The following is a 22,241-nucleotide window of genomic DNA, read 5'->3' on the forward strand; positions in this document are numbered from 1 at the left end:
CAGTCATGGGGCTTTCAAATTAATCAGTAGGATTGTAGAAAGAGATGTTAATAGATCTCATCATTTTGAGAATGGGTCTTGCTCTTGAAGGGATTACACTGATGCTGACTCCAAATAGTTGGAACATAATTTTATAGATCAAAGCCTTACAAAAGAATTGGTCATGAAGACTAATAGGCCTTGGCATGTGAAATAGACGTCCTGGCAATTGGCCTGAAACATCCATTGCGTTTTAGCCTTTTCTTTTCTCCTCTCTTCTCTGGGGAAGGCCTGAAACTTCCCTAATGGGATGGTAAATGATTATGGCTTTTCAAAGATGACAGTCATATGCTATCTAATAATACACCACTTAAACCATAATTTTGCTTCATAAAGTATCTGTATGGCTGTACCAATGCCTCAGTTTAGTAGGAAAGAACATGAATTTTAAATCAGCTCCAACAACAATAGTAGTAATAATAATAATAATAATAAGAGAAAAGTCTATTATTCTAAATTCCATCATATAGAGAAAATTAGAAAAAGAATTGAAGAAGAAAACGAAAAGCAGCCAACAGAATTTGCCTCTGTCCCCACTTTGTCTCCACTTTGCATCAGCCACACGTGTTAAAAGATACCCAAAAAGAACAGCAATTTCTTTTTCTTTTAACTGAAAATTATAAAAAAGTTACTTTTTTTTTTGTTTTTGGCTTTTTAACGAAAGTTTTTACTTTTTTTACAGTCTCACATATTAGGGTTTTACTGCATCCCTATTACCAACATCAAAGAAAACCATCCATTAGATTTCACGAAGTCGTGGACTTTTCTTTAAAAACTTATTTGAAGTTGTAATGGATATTACATACACATTTTGGAATAAAATGATTCAAACGACATTTCTACCAAAGTTTCTGTCTTTTGTTTTTTTCTCATCCAATTCCTGCTTTTCTTTTTCTTTTTTATAATTTTTAATTTTTAATTTTAGGGTTTCAAATTTAGATTCGATCGTATCGCTTCTCTTTTCCTCTCTCTCTCTCTCTCTCTCTCGATCTTAACAATTATCACTTTTATTGTTATTGTTGTCAATTTCCTATTTTCCACAAGACATTTCTTTTAGATTATTTTATTATTATTATTATTTGATTATTCAATTTCATCATTTCTCGTTAGGGTTCAATTACTTATTGTTATTATTATTATCTCCAAATACCAAACTTCGCTTCCGTTTTTCAATTAGATTTCAAAGTTCCTAAATTTTCGAAAGCTCCTTTTAGTGGTAACTCTCTCTTCTTCCACCATTCAATTGCATTTTTTAGGGTTCTTTCTTTCTTTCTTTTATGTCTTAGTTGCTAATTGGTGATGATTGTATTTGATGTATTTGGAAAAAAAGTTATAATCTATCTACTCTCTTTTAATTGATTTGATTAAAGTCGGCATCTTTTTTTCTTAATTCTTTTTCTGTATGTATTCAATTTGGCAGCATGAATCTTTTTTTGCAGTGAATGAACTGAAGGGGGCAAGTTTGGAAGGTGAAACAATTATAAAAGCAGGGGAGTAAATCAGTTGAAATAATAGCAGTAATAATTATGTTTGCACAAGGTATGGATTGTGGGAGAGAATCAGGAGGTGTAACTGCAGGTACGGTGTTAATGAGGTTTGTATGGCCCCATGGCGGTAGAAGTGTATTTCTCAGTGGTTCTTTTGACAGGTGATGATGCTCCATTTCATAATTTTTTCTTTCGTTTAGTATTATCAGTTTTTGATGGTATTTTGATCATGCTGTTTTCTGGAAATTTGTTTTGTTGATTGGGTAATATGTAATTGCAATGGCTTTTGACTGATGGGTTGTTGTCCTTTTTGTTGTGAAGGTGGACTAGGCTTGTGCCTATGTCACCCATGGAAGGCTGCCCTACGGTATTTCAGGCCATTTGCAGTATAACACCCGGTTATCACCAGGTAGGTTTGGTTTGTTGTGGTTTTGATATTTGAGAATTATGGCCATTGTCATGTCCAATGATGTTCTATATATAGATAACCTTCAATTGAGATGTTGCTTGCTCTTAGTCTCGGCGCCATGGCCTTGTGTGATGGAATGAAAAACTTTGTTGAGGCCGAAAGAAAATGTAGTCCATATGAATTTGGCTTAGAATTATTGTAGATCTTGATGACTGACTTCCCCTCCACAAGGTTAAGAGATATTTTTGGAGCTAGTTTACTTTCATTAGTACATGACGAAACGGAGTTCAAGTGCAATCTTTAATCTCTTACCGCATGTAATATGCTTGAAGAATTTAGTTTTATTAGTCATGCAACTCTTCATATGTTATGATGTTGGCCATGTGTTTTATAATCTTGTTTATACATAGCATGCACAGATGTTTCTGTCATGATACATTAAGATATTTTACCATGCAGTACAAGTTTTTGGTTGATGGAGAATGGCGGCATGATGAGCGCCAACCGTGCTCAACAAGTGAATATGGGGTAGTGAACACCATCCTATTCACGGGGGAAACTAATTACAGTCCTGCCATAGGTCACGAGATGCCATTGGGCATGGAACTGGACAATGAGACCTTCAGACGTGTGGTGAGGGACAGTCCTATCTTAGTAGCTTTGAGTTTTGTTGATTTTATTTTAATTCATGAAAAAATGCTATTTTTTAAATTAATATGGATCTATGTCTTATATTCCATCATCAAAACATGCCCAAGCGTTCCTATATTGCATATTATGCCCTTTAAGTTACTATTTTCTTTGATATTTTGCCTGGTCACAGATTGCTGTTAGATTGCATGTGGTCAGTTTTCTTCAAAAATCTCCCTGTTTGCTAGTGTACAGGGTTGTCATTCACGAATTTCCAATGCAGGTTCATGTATCAGATGGTACAGTGAGTGATGTAGTACCAAGAATATCAGAGGCTGACTTGCAGGTCTCTCGTCACCGCATTTCTGTATTTTTATCTACACAGACTGCATATGAGTTACTTCCCAAGTCAGGCAAGGTCTGGATCTTTTGCCAATTGTATATACTATGAGACGTTTTCTCATTATTTTGTCTTGACGTATGCATATTACTTTTCTATTCTCTTAGTTAACTACCTATGATATAGGTTGTTGCCTTGGATGTTGATTTACCAGTAAAGCAAGCATTTCATATTTTACATGAGCAGGTATGTACTTTCTTTGTAGCCTTAGAATCTTGTTAAATATGCATCGGACTGGGTTTATTTAATTTTACTATTTCTTTGAGTTGAAGCCACTCAAGAAAGGGAAACAAATCTTTAACTCTATTTACAAGACTGCTTCTATCTCATATTTGTAGGAGAATTCACCATGCATCCCAAGTGAATTTAAATACTATGATTTGTGATAAACAAAGTGCTTTTTATATTCCACGTGAAATTATGGTGATGTTTTTGCTGAAAATGCTAGCAGTTTGTGTGGCTCATATGCTTTACATGGTACTTTTATTATGTATCTTCTGTTTTTAGCAATAAGAATTTATTTCTTGTTTACAAAGGATGGATTATTTATATTATTTTGTCTTTTCTCAAAGCCACTTTTCGCTAGGTTGTCTACTTAGGCTCTGTCATCTTGTCATTTTTCACTTGTTGGTGAATAGTGCCGTTCATGCATATTTACTTGTTGCTGATCTGAATTTGGGTATGCATTTCTTCTGAGTTAAGTCATTTCCAGGGCATCCCCATGGCTCCTCTTTGGGACTTCAGCAAGAGCCAGTTTATTGGAATGCTTAGTGCCTTGGATTTCATTTTAATTTTGAGAGAGGTATGTGCATGCGAAATTAAGATCCCTTTTCCTGGTGAGTTTTCTAAATGCAAAAACTATGATTTATTTAGTCATCAATATGTATGCTTTATTTGCTTCTTCAAGCAAATGCTACACTTGAATTTCTTCCCCTTCCCTGTCCCTTCATCTTCTTGCTTTTTTATTGGAAATTACTGTTGACCAGAGTATTCTGTTCTAGAATGAATCAAAATGATTGTGTTTTCTTTAGGTATGAAGAATCATTGAAAAGGTCTCTGACTATTCTGTTGTGTGTTTGTTTTAATGCTTAGTCACCTTTTACTTGCAGCTTGGGAATGGGAATCATGGGTCAAATTTGACAGAGGAAGAGCTTGATACACACACCATATCTGCCTGGAAGGAGGGAAAAGCATATCTGAATAGACAGATTGATGGGCATGGGAGGGCTTTATCTAGACGTCTCATCCATGTGAGTTATCTAATTGTCTGCTTTGTAAATATGGTCCACTAATACTTATATTCATAGACTAGTTGATTATAATTATTCCTCATGCTTTATCTCTAGCTTTTGTTTGTATTGCTAACTTATAGATTTGGAATTGGTGATAGGACCCTGTATGATATACTATAATTGAAAGTTTCAGCATGGATAGCTCTTGTTAATTGACCTGTGTGTTTGTTAATTGTGCTAGGCTGGGCCATATGATAACTTGAAAGATGTTGCTTTGAGGATATTGCAAAATGAGGTAGCTACAATTCCCATTATCCATTCATCTTCAGAAGATGGCTCATTTCCCCAGCTCCTGTATCTTGCTTCACTTTCTGAAATACTTAAATGTAAGTATTTTGATTGGCTTACTGTTCAGTTATATGTTTATTATTACTAACTGAGGGACAAAAATTTCCAGGTATTTGCAGGTATTTTAGACATTGTTCTGGTACCTTGCCCATACTCCAATTGCCGATTTGTGCAATTCCAGTGGGTACATGGGTTCCAAGGATTGGAGAATCTAATAGGCGCCCTTTGGAAATGTTGAGACCGAATGCTTCACTTAGTTCAGCTTTGAACTTATTGATACACGGTATGTTTTGGTTCTATCAAGTGCATGGAACTAAAGTGTATCCAGTGAGAAGCAGTTATGCATGATAAAGAAATTGATATTTCAATGAAATCAAGTCATTTTACTTTTTCTGATAGGCACCTTGAAATTGTGTTACCAATAATAAGAATTCTCTACTTATTGTGATAAACTGTCATACTGTATCAACTATAGGTTGTACGTGGTTAAGTAGGTCCCACATAGTAAGCTTTCTGAATTTTTGAAATATTGACTAGGGTCTTTTTCTTGTTTTGAGAAAGATTGATGATAGAATATACGTGTTAGGAGTTCTGCAATAAATATGTTAAATGTTCCAACCAAAGTGTATAAATCATGCACTCTGATCAGATGGGTGTCTTATTTTTCAGTTTATTTTTATTTTCATTGCATCCAACGTTATTGTTCACACTTACTTGGGGGTCCAGTTACTGGAGTAGCACTGGTTGTGGCTTCTTGCATATGTATCTTTGTGCCTCGTGATTCAGGAGCAGGATTTGATCATTGCTTTTTCTGTACGGTGCTAAGAGACTTTACTAACTTAGCTAGCTCTTTCTCTGGGATGTTTAGTTTAGCAGATAGGACTGGACATATCATTCTTTCAAGGGAGCTCGTTTGGCATCAGCAGTTGCATTATGCCATGCTTACTCCATCCTTCATTTTATATGAATCCTTATGTTGCTGTATTGCCTTGTTGCAGCTCAAGTAAGTTCAATACCAATAGTTGACAATAATGACGCCTTACTAGATATATATTGTCGGAGGTCAGTAGTTCTTCTGAGTTAATGTTTTACTGTTCAGAGTTCAGTTTTGCAACTCATCTCTGATCTTGAAGATAATTGTTATTTTTCTGAACAGTGATATAACTGCTTTGGCAAAAGACAGAGTATATACACACATTAATATTAATGAAATGACTATTCATCAGGTACTGCTTTTTCTTTACCACTCCCATTTTTCACTTTTCAAGATGTTAAGTGAGCTATTTAGACTTGTTAATTAGAAAGTAATGACTTGATTATTTAGATTCTTTGATGTTCCCACTTGTTGGTCGGTTGGATTAGTATTTAAGGTGAATTGAATGGTAATGCTCTTTAGAGTTTTATTGGAAAATTGTAGGTTAGTGTTGGTATGCATGCATCTCACAGGCTGCAGAATTGCGCTTCTACTTTAGGTTGTATAATTTATTAAAGAATTCTCAATTTTCAGTTTTCAGTTTTCCAAAGCTCAGTATAAGTCTTAAATATTATCTGCTGGGTTGGGCCTTGTGATTATTTTCATTTCATGGCAATGACAACGTGTTTTAATTCCACTTCTCGAGTCTGGCTTTGTGAATTTTTTTGGAATTGTTAAGCTTTGTTCACGGTGATGCCTTTAACCCAGCGTATTTTAAAGTTAGGAAGAGCATCTTACTGTAGGATGTGGTCGCCATTTCTACCTTCTTTCTTTTGTCCAATTGATTAGGCTTTGCAATTGGGACAAGACTCCTATTCTCCATATGAGGTGAGAAGTCAAAGATGTCAGATGTGTTTACGGTCGGATACATTGCATAAAGTAATGGAGCGATTGGCAAACCCTGGTAATTTGAATTTCTCCTTTTATATTCAAGTGGTGCCCTTTTAGAAATCCAGGGACCGAACTTAACGGCTATCAATTCTGGATTTCAGGTGTTAGACGACTTATTATTGTGGAGGCTGGCAGTAAGCGTGTAGAAGGCATTGTTACACTGAGGGACATATTTAAGTTCTTGCTCGGATAGATCAAAGTGGGCGACAGCAGGTCTTTACTTGATAGAGATTGTGCGGCAGTTCTGGGGACTCCTGGCATATTTTATTGCAGCATCTTCTGCGTTGCTCCAAGGAGAACCCAAGAAACTCTGACCGGTCACTTTGGATGCCATCTATTTGAAGTCTTACCATTGGGATTGGCCTCTTGCTTGGTTGCCTATTTTTAGAATTTTAGGCCTAAAGAGGGGCGTAGAATTTGAGAGCTGATTCTCTTCCGATTCCTAATTTGTTAATCTCCCGCTGTCCTTTTTGCCTTTTTTGTTATAAACTACTCTCTGAGCTATTCCATGTAAATTTATGTGTATGCGAGGGAGCATGGGGCATGTCCTAGTTCTATGCTGCTGCTGCTGCTAAAATAGACAAAGAGATGGGGAGGAGGAACATTGAATGAATATTTTTATTATATCATATCATATGCTTCTTTAGGCTGTTTGATTGGTCTGTCCTTGCGAAATTTGATGAAGTTGTCACTTGCCCTCCTTTTCTGATTGATGATGTTCTTACTTATTGGAGTTTTATGTCAGCAAAGATAAAGTTCATGTCTGATTAATAGTTGTATAAAGCCATCAATTGAATCCCTATCTTAGGAATGTGAATGAGCAGCCAAATTCAAATGTCACTTTCTAGGTACCCTACACCAGAACTCTGAATTCAGCGTTATATGTTTTGTTTACCAATGGTTGATTTTATTAATTTTTCTTTTTACGAGTTTTATTAATTTGTATGTATTAAATCAAACTTTACTTTTATCATTATATTAAGGCATTTTTTATTTTTCTTTTTGATGGAAAGGCACCTTTAATTATCACTTATTTTCTTTTTAAATCAATCAATTCCGCTAATCACTTCAAAAATAGTTTTGCTTATCATTACAAAATTACGTGTGGTTATTCTATATTCTTACAATTATTAATTTTATTTTTGTATTATTAATCATAAATTAATATATTAAATTGCTCTCTACATCGGTGTAAATTAAAATAAAAGCACGACCACGATTCAGTTAGAACGACCGCGTTTAAATATCGACAGGCCAGTTGACAGAAAGTTGCAGAGAATCGAATCGGAGAGAGAGAGAGAGATGGAAGGGCTAAGTGAAGAAGAAAGGAAAGCTTTGAGAGGCAGCAAGTTCGCTCCTCTTCCTCCTCCTTCTTCTTCCCGTTCTCGACAACCCAAGTACGTTTTCCTATTTTACTATTCTTCTTATAATCCTATGATTATTGTTTTAATTCTGTTTTCGGTTTTTTTTTTTCTCGTGTATAGGTTGGCTCATCCCGGTGGACCATTAAAGACAAATAAGGCAGCAGCACTTGCTAAGTTTCTTGAAAGAAAACTTCAAGACCCAAATGGGTTATCCTCCATTGATCCTGATCTTGTTGAATTAGCCGTCCAAAACGCCAAACATTCTGTCTCTTCCAGTAATTACATTTATTTAAATAATGATTTTACCAGCCATTTTTGAATTTGTCTTTTTTCTTTTTCTTCTTTTCGTATTTTTGGCAGTAGGTCTTAGAACATATTTTAGTATATTTACTCAACTCATGGCCTTTGGGAGATTTATATATTGCAATATCTCCAGCAATTTACTTGTTATTTAGTGGTCTTGTTAAATTCTTGAGGTTGATATGCTTATAATTGAGATTATAATATCTGAGTCTCTGCTCTTAAATGGGAAAATCATGATGCTACTTATATTTGGATATTATGCAAAGTTGTTCCTTACATGCCTTTTCAGATAAACTTTATGGGTATTGTTTGTCTTTCTATATTTTATGTTCATGAGAGTTTTTAGATCATTAATGGAAAAACAACTCATTTTCTTGCTTTGTTCCTCTTATATAATCTAGGTGGCACCTCAAAGTCTGGAACAATTATTCATCATGTTACTTCATTTGGTGACTCTGAGCCTGAGGTACTTATGGATTTTGTTACATTCCTCTTTTATTTATTTATTTATTTTGTTCTTTTCAGTGCTTAATCTTGACAATTTTCTAATTGGTTGCATATTTTGCAGGATTCTGCTGAAGAAGGGAAAGTGGAGAATTTTTCGCTCAAGAATAAGAAGAAGAAGAAGAAGAACAAAAAGCACAAGAAAAACAAAAAACAAAAGGTTTGCTAGTCATTGTTGTTGGTTACTTTTATTGCTACTGTTGATTAATATCAAGTCTCTTCTGCTGCAGTTAGCTCATGATAGTGAAGATGTAAAGTTGAAGAAACCCACAAAAAAGCTGAAATTATGATCAATAATTGTATTAAGCTAATGGTGTTGCTGCAATTGGGGATCGTCTCAGCACAGAAAGATACAATATAGTCTATCAATTGAAAAGAGACAATTTTGGTTGCCATCAGACCTGCAAAGATGTGGTCCGGATTTTTCCTGTGCCACCACCTTACAGACTAACTAAACTTCTTGCCCGTTCCCCAGTTTTTTTTAAGGAAAATCCTGATTACCTTACAGACTTGCTAAACTTCTTGCCCATTCCCCCTGATTTTCAATTTCATGTCAATCTGTAGCTCAAGGTGGAAGTTGTACCCGATATTGTGATTCTTTTAGATCCTTTCCAAGATAGTTGTTTTTCTTCCATTTGTTAAATTGTTGGTAATGAGCCAATTTATTAACTAGTAAAGATGATGAATTTACATGCTTTATGTTGGTTTACTATGATGGCCCAATGATATTTAGCCATGAGGATTTGACACGCGATAATGAGAATTTACAGAGATTAATGTAGCTGGAGATGTCAGGTGTAATAAAATAAGTTTGTAATGGTAGAAACATCACCGACAATCACAATATCAGGTGGGGGCGCAAAAGAATAAGATATGCTGATTCTTATATTGAGCGCAGTGTCGTGGAACTGAACTGCAGGTGTTTTCGCTACATGTACAAATTCCTGTTTAAGATTAACAAACAGGATATAAGAAGAGGGCCTGGGCAATATTTTTTCTGATTGGCTGATTCCACTCGGATATTGTACATTTTACAAGGGAAGAAATTAAGAGCAAATTGCAATATCGTGGGCTACGTGGGTATGAGTGCCAATATCTGATTCCTAATTATCCCCATGCATTTCTGAATATCTGCATATATTGGAAGGTTCTGTGAACAACATGGCTTTAAACTTGTAACTGCAGAATCTAGTACCTGGGCAACATCACTTGGCGGAAACTGTCGCTCTGTACATTTCTGCATTTTTTTTTTTTGTTTTACCAAGATAATCAGAATCAGGGGTACTTGCGTGTGACAATGAAAAAACCATGTACAGAGAAAGAAAGTAATATTTTTCTATATAACAGTAAAATATGAAAAGTACCCCTAAAACTCACCTGGATCATGAGTAAAGTAGCTACACATTGTGTTATTATTTCGGAAGGTATTTGTGCTTCACTTTGCTCAGGCGAGTGATCCATGTCAGTCTCTGGAGCATGACTATTTGGCCCCAAATTTGTAGTGCAGGAACTTGACTGATCCTGAGAAGCCACAGTACTATGAACTGAATTTGCAGGGATAGAAGATCTTACAGCTGATGTGCTTAAATCATCTGCTGAAAGCTGATTGTTTACAAAATCTATAGCCTCCTCAATGTTGCTTCCCTCCTTTTTCAGTGATGACATTGCCTGAAATAGTTAATAGAGGCAGTCCTTTATTAGGAGCTAAAGGATTAAAACAAAAAGGAAATGATCATGGGAGGCCTCATAAGTTGCATATGCACCTCAGTGGTCAAATGGCTCATCATATAAGAGAAGAATATATACAAAAGAACTACATAGAAATACATTATTTACTATGACTCTTTGCTTTCAAACCAAATGCTTTCCACTGATTATTCACCAAGTTGGAACAGTATAAAACAGATATCAAGTTTATGTAAGAGGAAATGGCATCAACTAATGGAAATAGCAATTTAAAGTGATACAGGAGGGGTCTCCACATAAAAGCTGCTAGCAGTTGTACTATCTTCTCCAACCAACAATGGTTTAGCACAGAATTCTAAATTAATGGTCTCCAAATAACTCCAAGATAACAAGTTGTAATTTGGAGCAAGTTAAATAATGTAAGCTAAAATTTGGTGTGCACAAAATTATTTTCAGATGTGGACACTGGTATTAGAGTTAACAAAAAAGTTATTAGTACCTGCATAGCTGCATCAACCATTGTCTGAGCTTTTGCTCTTGAAGTTTCAACAATTTCAGCCACATGAGACCCAGATTCTTGGGTCTCATCTGCAGAGCGATCAAAAAGGCTACAGTGTCCAACTGGTTCACCTATATAGGTCATGGGCTTCATCCACATTTGTGGATTGTTCCCTTGATATGTGTTGCGTTGCCTCAAGCATAAGAGAGCAGATGAAACCTATACAAAGAAATGACCAAGTCAAATTTGCTGCTAGTGCATGAAATTGAAGAGGGATTGATTCTGAAAATTGGTCGACAGGATTTTCATGCCTGTTCGTTGACTTCATTTAACTGGAAAAGTACTGCAGCATAGTGCTTCTTGAAAAGTTCAGAATCCTTTAGGGAGTTTTCTCCATCCTTCTCATTTTCCACCTCATCATTCATGCGCTTCAACTCAGACACCACGGCCTCCTGCAACTTCAAATATTCATCATTAATACTGAAAAATATAATATCTGATGAAAGCTTTTCCTTGTGATTATTAGGTGCTAGCAAATTTAAATATTACTTAGGGATTATACCCATGAAGCTGAGTGCTTCCATTCTCCAGTGATTATTACAGCTGAGAAAATTTGTAAAACAGATGACCGAATAAATATCCAAAAGACAATAATAATCCTCAAAGAACGACGAGAACATGGACATAGAAACCAAATTCCTATTTAGGTACTTTAATGGAAAAAAAACTATTCCACCAGCAGAAAGCATCTGAAATTTAGGCATCAAAGAGCTCCACCACACCTTTTTGTCAAGAGCACGAGTTAAGTCAGAAAGAGCTTGAATATCAGCATCCTTTGCTTGGATGTGTGCGAGAATGAAGGGTTGAGTGTTGACTGCTTGTTGGTTAATAACACTTTCACCTGACTCTGTTGCGACATGTGTACTATAATTTGCCAAATATCCCTGCAATAAAACCATTTTCACTAAAGTGAAAAAGACTAACATCTAAAGTTAACCTACTTCTGGACTACTTAAATCAAATACTTGACCGCAGCAGTGAAATCATTGACACATTGAACGAACTGCCACACAAAAGTGCCCAAATATAGATCAGTAGAGGAGATTCAGTTTAGCAACAAGAAAAGAATGTCAACTTGATCTCAATTACAAAGCAGAAATATATTTGTAAGGAACAATCTGCCTAGTTGAGATAAATCCATTTCACCTATGAGATCTTCCCATAAGGCTTGTCTAATTAGATAGCAGTGATGCAACAAGATATGTTAATCTGCTAAGATAGTTTAGAGCATCTATTCCAAGGGCTTGACCCATTAAAAAGCCAAGCCACTGGGGTGATGGACCCATCCACAATATAAAGCCATACTGGTTATACTTGTGCGAGGACTCCAGCATTTGACAAAGGAAAATTAGACGCATCTCCTCTGAGTAGTGAATCACAAAGCAACGAAGTTCAAGAGCAAAATGATTCTTATGATTCTTTCCATTTTTCAGCTCAAAACATTCTAATTGTTCATCGAGAATAACAATTAAATAATTTTCATATGCGTGCAGCAAATTTTAGATTTAAGGATAGCTGACCTTTCCATGCTGCATTAAGTTGCTGATGTGGTGAGTTGATGGGGAACTATGTAGAAGACCATCTGTGTTCTCCATATTCTCACATGAGGCAAACTTTATGTATCCTTCCATGTTCCTTTCTACTGGTTGCCCATTCATTTTGAGCTCATTCAAGTTCTCAATAAATCTATTGAAAACAACAGTCTGCCTGGTAAGGGAAGCAGGCATATTCTCTAATGGATTTAAAGGCATGCAATCAACATCCTGCAATAACATAGGTTTACGCTATGAAACTTGAAGAAAGAAGAAGACAATGTTGAAGCAACAAAGAAAGTTTACAAAAACAAGGGTTAAATATAATCTGAGAAGAACAAATTAAATGAAATGCACTCTAGACTTTTCAGTGCAAAACAAACTTAAACTGGTTTAGTTATTCTTTGTAACACGTGAATCTTCGTAGCACATTCTGCAGTATCAGTTTTTCCCCACCTCCTTTCAAGATATAGTTATCTTCAGAAGAATCAGAAGCAAACTGTGATGGAAATTGGTTCAGTATTTTCTTTAACAAAGCTTGCATAAAGCAACCATTTACAGCATCCAAAAGCCTCAACAAAAATCAAGCATCTAACTAGTCCACATGTAGAAAGATGCATTAGCATCAATGCTACACTTCAATTAACCATTAATGATGGGTTGTCTTGTAAATGAAGACAAATGACATGTTTCCTAATGCTGGTTTTGCTCCATTTCTCAATATCAAAATCAGCCAAAGAATTTAGCCACATAAATCTTTCAAACTTCAGTTTGATGTTAAGAATTTGAACTCAAGATTCCAAATTACTTCAGAAATATCATAACTCTGACTATGCAAGTGCAGGTTATTACAAAATTTTCATATACATCTCCAAATCAAACAAGAGAAAGAGAGAGATGTTTCATTTATGTACCAGAGGTCACAAATGGCATGAATGCAGCACTGAATCATTTAATGCTCCCAAACAAATAAACATTAACTGAACTGATAACACCAAAAAATAAGCAAGGTCAGGAACAACACAATATGAATATAAGGGGTGTCCTAATGCATGAGATGTCCATCATTGTGGGCTCTAAAGAAGAGGCCAAAGAACAAATACCTCAGCAGTAATAACTACTTTTGTCAGCTTAGAGTGGACAAGGTGCAAATTCAACAGAAACTCCAATACAGACATTCTGAAATAGTCGCAGTAATTTTAAAAAAATTTCAAAAAAGTCGCAAATAAAATCTCTATTACCATGACAAGTTCAACCCCTAGTTCAGGTTGGTCGAACTGAATACGGCACCTGTTATGATCAACAGTTAGTACACTTCCATCATGAATCTCTCTGGTTTTTGGATGAAGAGCAATAATACGCTGCCCGACTGATAAAGGTCGAGCCAAATCAGTTGGAAGTCCATCCCGGGTACCAGCACGAAGTTCTGTATAATGTTTTCTAACGGATTCCCGATATTGATTAAGCTTCTCTTTTTCTTCTGACAAGAATTGCTCTGAAAATCTCCGTGGTTTACCAAGGGAACTGCATTTGTCAGAAACTTTGGGTGAATATTTGAGATGTTGGTAATCTGTGAAAAGGCAAAGTATGAATTAGTGCCACATACCTCCGTATGACACCCCATTCAACACGAGTTAATCTCGGAATATGACCCAATCCAACATGATCCAGGTATTCCACAAACTCCCTTTTAGCAAACCATGGGTAATCAATTGCACTATAGAACCACTCAAAAATAGACCATCTCCGAACTAGATATGAGGAAAGGCAATTCGAAAGTTTTTTCTGTAAAGACCAAACATAAATAAGTCAATCATAATCAGAGATCCAAGAAAATTTCAAAGACATAAATGACTAGCATGCTATCTAACCTTAAGACTAACTGCACTGTCTTTAATCGAAGGAATGGCAATCTTGTATTGGCCATTTACAATATCCTCAGAAGACTGGTTATCTTTGTCAAGCAATGGTTTTGGTGTGTTTATCTTACGCCGGCTCCTTACTTTGGTAGGTAAATTAAATTGTTTCGAAGACAAAACTGGTATGGAAGATGGAGCTGAATCATTTGACTCCCTTCCGTGGTCAGTACTAGAATTAAGTTCTGAAGGTTTCACCGGTCTCCCTTGTTTTTGGTATCCAGTATCATGAGAGGATTTGCCTTTGCTTATTAAGTCCCCTACATCATCTGTGGCCTAAATCCAACAGTAGAGATAAGAACAAGATCAAAAAGGGAATTAGAAACAGAAAAAACTCTATACTTGCATAAATCGACAGTGACCTTTCCCAAGGTAATATTATATGAAGAGTAACAATAGAATCCAAATTGAAAACCAAACACAACAATCATTTAGAGAACTAAAAATAAATGATGGTTGCAATTCAAGATCTGCATGGAAGAAAAAAGAGAAATATTCAACCTTGAAATCCAAACCTCCTCCTTCATATCTGAAAGTTATTGACCAATATAGGATACATATAGACAATATACAGCTTATTATAGGAAACAATAGAAAATGAAAATCACTTTGTGGCCACTTATAAGAAATATTAGTGCCAACACCAAAGCATTGAGTAATAACACAGACATTCTCAGAAAGTTTAAATTTCTTTAAAATATTTAGAGTTCATCTATTTCATAAAAGCATTGTAAGAAGACTCGTGAGTAATAACACAGACATTCTCATAAAGTTTAAATTTCTTTAAAATATTTATAGTACATCTATTTCATAAAAGCATTTAAAAAAACCATTGTAGGTCAAAAGATCTACACACCTCGACTTTCTGAGAGTCACCCAAATAAGAATCAACACGCTCTTCAATTTCTAATATCTGCAACATTAAGATAGACATAAACTCACGAGATATATTACTACTAGAAAGGTTAAATACAAAAAGGAAAATAAAATATAAGAATAAAAAAAAAAACCTAGCCTGCACTGGATAAGAGTTCAATCAATCCTTTACCTTAGATGGCTGGGACTTCTTTCTCCTTTTTCCTATCCCAGCACTAATCTGATGCACTGCATCCTTCACTTTTGGTATAGGACTAACATCATGAAGGAAAACTCTTCCTTTTGTTGTTTTTGGGGAAGCAACTTTAACTCCAGCAGTTGAATGATTCCCTTTCAACTTGGACTTGGCAACAATTTTAGTCTTTTGATCATCAACATGCACGGATGACTCTAGCAGAAACAGAATCATTCAATTAGATCAGGATTCCAAGTAAGATAGAATAGAGTAGTTATAATATTAAATTGGTTCAATTAAATGAATCTACATTAACTGATGTTAGACACAGATTAAGACAGACGCTGAAGAGCAAGAAAAAAGAAAATCAGCACTAGGATAAGAAAAAGATTATTGTTGAAATCTGAAGCACAAGTTAAGGAAAAAATGTCAAGAATACCACATGTTTCCAGGTATCTGGAATCTCACGCAGAGGGATTTCTATCTTACCACACGAACTAACTATTAACATAAACAAAGAAGAAAGATTCTGATTACAGAGTGCAAAAGAGTTAAAAGGACAAAATACTGCATTGTTCCCCAAGTTAGTGACAGTATACATGAAAGTTTCTACTCATTCCTCACTTGTAAATTGTGATAAAGTAATGAGGGGAAGCAACTTGTTAAAAACAACTTAAAGGCACTATTTACTTAAGTAAAGCCTACAGCACTGTTAAGGAAGAATGATAAGGGGTCTTCAGAGTTACATGCTCACATCAAGTAATAAGAATATTATGATTAAAACAAGAGCATTCATGCACTGCCATTCTAGAATTGGTCGAGTCAGGAAGGAAGAGATGAAGGAAATCAACAGAGGACTCGATACATAAACAATACAGGAGTCTTAGAATCAATTAGTTTTTTGTCTTAAATGAGATTTTCACATCTCCTATAAATGCATAGAAAACCCTTACAAAATATTTTGTGGAGAATTATCTAAACTCAAATAAAATTGTTTTCATTTATACCATCCATCAATACGTCTCAACATTCAAGGTTGTAACCGAGTGTCATTAACTCATTACTAATCCATATTCGGAAAGTGAGGGTGATTTACTGGTTAAGAATCAGAAAATCAACTAGTAAATTTTCACAGTAATACGACAACCAGTACAACAGCCAGAACAAGATAATTGAATGCCATGGTCGGTTAAAAATCAGTAAAATGGTAACTCAACATCAACGTACAAATAATCAACCAATTCATTATTCTTGTTGAAAGCATGATATATTCCATGGCATCTAATATGTTAGTACATTATTTCATTATAGCATCATAATACCAATAACATGGATATTACTACTAGCCATCAACACAACAAGAAAAGGAAAAGAGAAAAAGGGCATAATAACTAGGACCTAATTCAGTATTGTCAACATCCAAGTGTCTAATATTACAAAGCATTTATACTGTAAATAACAGGAAAAAATAATTGAAAGGAATATCTACCTAGATCACCAGTTAGTCCTCATATAATCTAAACACATCTATCACTTACCAGTATCAACAAGTGCTTCTGGCAACCTCAATGACATATCTGCCAGAGTTTGCAATGCATCAACAGCATCTGCTTCACCTGTACAAAGAGAATAGAAGCGAGGTAATAGGAGATAGCATGCTTCAGATGAATGATCAATAAAAGTAATTCGAAACTGACATAAGTTAAACAAAGATCAGGAAAGAAGTCGGTGGATCTGACTGAAGCCAAAGGAACAATGTGATCTGGCAGCCACCTAAGATTTCCTTCATCGAACCCTTATAAATGGCTTTCCTGTTGTTTTATTCTATTTACTTGTATATAACTTAAATTCACATAGCAGGCTACGTAAATTCACTCCAAGCTTGCTACATTCAGTCTGAATTTCCTGGGATTGATAATGTTAGCGTCTTAGTAGATTAAATTAATATTTCCAAATTTGGAAGGACAGAGAATCATAGAACTGACAGGTTCCATCTTTCTCTGGTCTGATCATTGCAACAATTTTTTACTGCTTGACAACTTGACATATTACTCATAAAGAAGAAACTTTTTCATGGATTAATCTCAAACAGCTTCTAGAAGAGAAATACATGAACTAAAATTTATGAGAACCATCATTTCCTTAAAATCTAACTTAATGAACAATACAAATAATATGCTAATGAAGTAACCAAATCAAAAGGAACAAAATTCATCAACTTCCATGTAAATGCAATAAAAATGTATCAACTAGCATGTTATTGGGAAATGTTGAATAAAAGCCAATTTGCTAATAAGACATTCTGCAAGACTAAGAAGAGTTCAAGTAGTTTTGCCCGAGGAGAAAATTATTCATATTTGCTGAAATGAAACTAGAAGAGAAGGATAGATGGATGCTTGTATCTGATCAAATAGTGAACATACCTTCTCCAAATAGAACTTTTTTGCTTCTCTTCCTTGGACCCTTATTAGATGATCTTGCAAATTTTGTACCCACAACCTCCACTTCAAATTTTCCTCTTATAGCACCCAGCTTCTGTCCTTCCTCTGTCCCACTACAGGCCTCCTTTATGTCATCTGAAGAATTGTCAATATTGTCTTCTACTTCTGGCTTCCTTCCATGGTACCCCTTCCCTTTTGTCAACCGTTTATCTCTTGCATAATGTTCCATATCAGCTTCTGTGCTACCTAAGCTTAATTCACAACCACCTTCATCCATCTCACTACCACGAGGCTTGGAGCTGGTCATCTCTGATTCGACATGCTGAATACCATGATCAATTGGTTTATAATTCTAGACAGCATCAGTCAAAATAATAGAAGCCACCAACTAAATAAATTACCATATGTTCCCCATTCCGAGTCAGTGATGGTGTCTCTGCTTTTCCGTTTGGCGTTTGAGAAGCTTGGGGAGAACCAGCTCTTTGTGAAGCTTCTGTCAACACTAATGCTATCTCATGAGCAACATCATCATCCAATGCATCAGCCTTCAATTTCAAATCTGGTCGAATTGGTGAAATATACTTCTGTCCACTAGCTTTATCATATGAAAATGAAACAGGGACGCGAGGAGTCCTTTTCCCAACAGCCCAAGGCCTGCCTCCTAATCGAAAATCCAAGACATGAACAAAATTGATCCTCAACAACCAACAGGACTTCAAAATAATTGGAATGGAGGAGATGAAAAACAGGGAAGTGCAGAAGAGAAATCAAAATGGTTTAAAATAACGAATATAGTGCTGAATTACTCCAGAAGTTTGCACAAGGAAACTCCCAACTATTCATGAAAAAATCAGGGTTAACCAAAGAAGTTAAAGCAATTGAAATACTACCAGTTTCAAGCACGGGACAAGAATAAGGGCAATCTCTAAGAACCCATCCACCCAACAAAGGAAAACCAGAAAACCAGAACAACCATAGCATAGAGAGAGATAGATGGGGGAAGACAGACACACAGAGAAAGAGAGAGAGAGAGAGAGAGAGAGAGAGAGAGAGAGAGAGAGAGAGAGAGAGAGAAGAGAGGAAATCTTTCTACCGGAGCGCCTCTTCTTCAATAGTGACAAGCAGCCAAAGTTTGATGCAGCCGACTGGGACTGCATAAGATCTGGAACTGGGGACGCATCTAATTCTTTAGTTCCCCGAGAACGTTTTTGGGGTTTTCGAGGGGCAACAACAGGCTCAGTAATTTCTTGCTCGCTGTCACTTTCTTCCTGAAACATGAATTAGCCTCATTAGAGCTCATTAACCAAAGTAGGTTACCCAACCATCTATCTTTCAATCTATGCCCATACACGCATCTGCATAGACATGCAGGTTTATGTGCTTCAAATGCCATATTCCTTCTTGATATACTAATCTTCCATTTTCAGCGCTAATGTTTGTTACAGCTTTTTCCCTGCCATTGTCTAAAAAGAGAACACCTATATCTAATTCAGACGAAATAAAGATCCCAAACTTTGAGTACTAGTTCTACCCGCAAGAAATCCAAATTAAGATCCATATAGTAATCTGCAAATAATTAATCTCACCAGATTAGTGTAGTGATCCGTCATCATCGCTATTAGTCCAGCTGCAGAAGCATACCCCTTTGGTAGATTTAAGTAAGCCTGAAAATATAGGGACCTCCTCATTAAATGACTTCAACCAAGAAAGGAAAAAAAAGATCTAGCAACATAAAACGCTTTATACACCACATGAAAGAAATCAATGATAACAAATGTGAAATACTATCATGCAATTGTTAGAAAGGCATCCCCAATGACAAAACCTAGTAGTTTGACAAATCAAGATAAGTTATATGTAAAATTGAGTTACAAAAATCAATAGTTACCCTATTCATGGTATAAAGGGCTTCTACCATTTCTACCGATCGGTCACGCACTGCAGCAGCCACCTAGAAACAGAAAAGAAAACAAGGAAAAGAGAATATTATAAGATAATGGCGCAATAGCAATATAACAATGGGCTTCATCCTAATGGTAGACTTCATCCCAAGTACAAGTAGGATTTCAAGGGTTGGAAACTTGGAATGAACATAAAGCTCATTTTGGGCATTGCATTTGACGTCTTATATCTAGAAAGAATAATATCCCATGCAGAAAAAGTTATTACCAACCTTCCCCCAATCTTTCCCGTGCTTACGATATGCCCTGTAGAAACGTTCAAGCTCTTCCTTGCTCCATTGTGGCCCCAACATGTCAGATAATTTTCTCTTCTGCACATGACAAACTAGGTCATAAAATAAAAAGGCTTCCAAAATCAAAAATAATTCAGAATGCTACTCATAAATTGTAAGAGCCGGACTTAGTTTACTATTAGTTTGCTACAGTTTAGTTAAGGTACCTGGACTGATAAGGTGCCTTAATATTTAGATAATCAAATAAAATGCAACAGTCCTCTGCAAAAAAATAAAAACCTCACCCTCTGCCTTCTTCTGTTATCATTCTCCCCAGTTTTATTAGAGGTAGCCTCATTAATGTATGAAAACCGCTTATTCACGCTCCTAGACTTTCTTGATGGAGCCATGAGTAACTTCCTGAAAAGTTTGAAACCTGCCAAGTAAGCTAAACATAAGTTCACAAAATAAAATCCTCAACAGGAAAGGAAACAGTATATTCAATTTATAATATTCTCCATAATTGCATGCCAGAATGCTACAAAAAGGAATGGAGGGCAGAGGGAATCTCATATACATGGAAAAGCATCATCATCTGTACATTGGAACAAAGCATGTACACGGACAAACCCCAGAGGAGAAGGTAAGCAATAAATGCAAAATAGCAAAGATAATTACTTCTTCAACGCTGAATAAGAAGATAGAAAAGGAGAGAACAGTTTCATTCGAACCCACCAAGCAAAAAGATTTGAGCCTACGATATAGAACCTCCAATGTCTATGTATTTTCTTGGCTAATCATGGGATTAGCCAGACAACCGTTACATACATAGCACTATAAACACAATTAATTGAAGTATGATAGTGCCGCCATTACACTTCCAAATCACACTTGAGGTAACTTAAGCACAAGCAAATTTAGCAAATGACAGAAATTTAAAAAAAAAAAAATCAATCTTACAAGCAGGGAAGTGAAATACAAATTCTAGAACCCTAACAGTTGATTTCAAACACAAAACTAATGCATCAAATTTTGAAAATCTTACAAAATAAAAGAAAAAGAATAACGAATTGAGCGCTCACGGATCGAACCGTGTATCTAGATAGAGGAGAGAAGCAACTGAATCTCGAATATAAGTTTAAGAAATTCAAAAAGAAACCTCAGTCAAACTGAGCTGTTTAGCTTAGTCAAATCAAAGTTCTTTTAATCATGATTTACGAAAGCTGACCAAAACAAAAACACATAATTTGATATCAAATATTTCAAATTCACAGGTCACTGATTAGCAATTTGACTAACCTTTTCAAATAACGATAGCAACAGCACAAAATTGAAACCAATTCGGTTATCATGTAAACAGACAGAGTAGCCTCTAAGAAGCATAAAATAAATAAGAAAATAGCTTCAAATTGTTCAAATTGCATTAACCTAATCGAGAAATTGAAGCAACAAAACTACAGAATGATAGAGAGAGAGAGAGAGAGAGAGAGAGAGAGAGAGAGAGGGAGCGAACTTAACGATCAAAGCGTTGCGAGTTGTAATCCTTCTCCAAACATAGATTAAGCAAAGCAAATCGAGGCGGGAAAGGGATCGAGCAATAGGCGATTATTAGTGAAGAGAAGATTTTTGAGAATTATTAATGGAGAAGAGAATGAAACAATTTTGAGGGTATAACCGCGAAACTTTAAAAAGTAATAATAATAGAAATTAAAAGGCTACAAATACTTTTGTAATAATTCTTCTTCTTCTTCTTTTTTTTCAAAATTTAAGTTTTTCTTTTAAAATTTTTTTTTGGTGTGATTACGAGACACGAAAGAGAGAGACCTGCTGCTGGTGCACGTGGGGCCTGCGTTTTGGTTCTCACGCCATGGACCGTACGCGTGGCAGTGAATATTGGATCTTGATCCGTTGGTTTCTTTGGACGTTGAGTGAGTGGAAAATATTAGTACGCTACTCATTAAAATGGAGCAAAATATCGTAAGATAAGAGTAGAAAAATAACATTTTCTTTTTATCGTTTCTTTGTGTAAGAAGAACAGTTTTATACAAACGAAAATACATATTTAAGATACTGAATTCATTCTGTTTTATAATTAAATATTTATATTAAACTTTAATTCAAATAACACATTTTAATTTTACACTATATTATTTTTAAATTTTTAAATTTTTAAAATAATTTTAAATAAAATAATATTTAAACTAATATTATTAAATATATAAAAATTACATTTAAAATCTAACTCAAATTACAATTTATTATTTTTTCGAAACAAAAATCTTGAAATTAAAGTTATATAATTT

At 35.4% G+C, this 22,241-nt stretch overlaps 3 protein-coding genes across 9 annotated transcripts; 2 read left to right on the plus strand and 1 right to left on the minus strand.

Moving 5' to 3' along the window:
* Positions 1 to 821: 821 nt before the first annotated feature.
* LOC8262415 (sucrose nonfermenting 4-like protein) lies at positions 822 to 7,063 on the plus strand. Of its 4 annotated transcripts, none has more exons than XM_015717875.3 (14): positions 824 to 1,255; positions 1,460 to 1,687; positions 1,848 to 1,935; positions 2,395 to 2,568; positions 2,849 to 2,983; positions 3,092 to 3,151; positions 3,678 to 3,767; positions 4,075 to 4,215; positions 4,439 to 4,583; positions 4,655 to 4,828; positions 5,544 to 5,607; positions 5,702 to 5,771; positions 6,308 to 6,422; positions 6,511 to 7,063. In XM_015717875.3, the coding sequence occupies exons 2-14, from the start codon at positions 1,566 to 1,568 to the stop codon at positions 6,600 to 6,602; spliced, it is 1,470 nt and encodes a 489-aa protein (XP_015573361.1). In that variant the 5' UTR covers positions 824 to 1,255; positions 1,460 to 1,565; the 3' UTR covers positions 6,603 to 7,063. The 4 variants fall into 4 exon arrangements, with proteins under 4 accessions (XP_048235219.1, XP_015573361.1, XP_015573360.1 ...); XM_015717874.3 differs by having other exon boundaries at positions 1,479 to 1,687; XM_048379262.1 differs by lacking the exon at positions 3,678 to 3,767 and having other exon boundaries at positions 822 to 1,255; positions 1,479 to 1,687.
* A 522-nt stretch (positions 7,064 to 7,585) lies between these two features.
* Positions 7,586 to 9,279, plus strand: LOC8262414. Its single transcript, XM_002516848.4, has 5 exons — positions 7,586 to 7,806; positions 7,894 to 8,048; positions 8,478 to 8,542; positions 8,645 to 8,740; positions 8,811 to 9,279. The coding sequence occupies exons 1-5, from the start codon at positions 7,712 to 7,714 to the stop codon at positions 8,868 to 8,870; spliced, it is 471 nt and encodes a 156-aa protein (XP_002516894.1). The 5' UTR covers positions 7,586 to 7,711; the 3' UTR covers positions 8,871 to 9,279.
* LOC8262413 (protein ALWAYS EARLY 3) lies at positions 9,224 to 21,771 on the minus strand. Of its 4 annotated transcripts, none has more exons than XM_015717860.3 (21): positions 21,457 to 21,771; positions 20,244 to 20,358; positions 19,939 to 20,037; positions 19,654 to 19,716; positions 19,352 to 19,429; positions 18,859 to 19,033; positions 18,167 to 18,426; positions 17,748 to 18,087; positions 16,863 to 16,940; positions 15,322 to 15,539; positions 15,130 to 15,186; positions 14,229 to 14,549; positions 13,964 to 14,142; positions 13,599 to 13,881; positions 12,346 to 12,588; positions 11,548 to 11,709; positions 11,077 to 11,217; positions 10,766 to 10,984; positions 9,958 to 10,248; positions 9,776 to 9,817; positions 9,224 to 9,524 (listed from the first exon to the last, which is right to left on the minus strand). In XM_015717860.3, the coding sequence occupies exons 2-21, from the start codon at positions 20,346 to 20,348 to the stop codon at positions 9,372 to 9,374; spliced, it is 3,507 nt and encodes a 1,168-aa protein (XP_015573346.1). In that variant the 5' UTR covers positions 20,349 to 20,358; positions 21,457 to 21,771; the 3' UTR covers positions 9,224 to 9,371. The 4 variants fall into 4 exon arrangements, with proteins under 4 accessions (XP_015573346.1, XP_015573344.1, XP_015573348.1 ...); XM_015717858.3 differs by having other exon boundaries at positions 20,244 to 20,374; positions 21,457 to 21,770; XM_015717862.3 differs by having other exon boundaries at positions 9,432 to 9,711; positions 20,244 to 20,374; positions 21,457 to 21,767.
* Between the last annotated feature and the right edge of the window lie 470 nt (positions 21,772 to 22,241).

This window comes from Ricinus communis, chromosome 9, assembly GCF_019578655.1.
Source record: "Ricinus communis isolate WT05 ecotype wild-type chromosome 9, ASM1957865v1, whole genome shotgun sequence".
Lineage (NCBI taxonomy): Eukaryota > Viridiplantae > Streptophyta > Magnoliopsida > Malpighiales > Euphorbiaceae > Ricinus > Ricinus communis.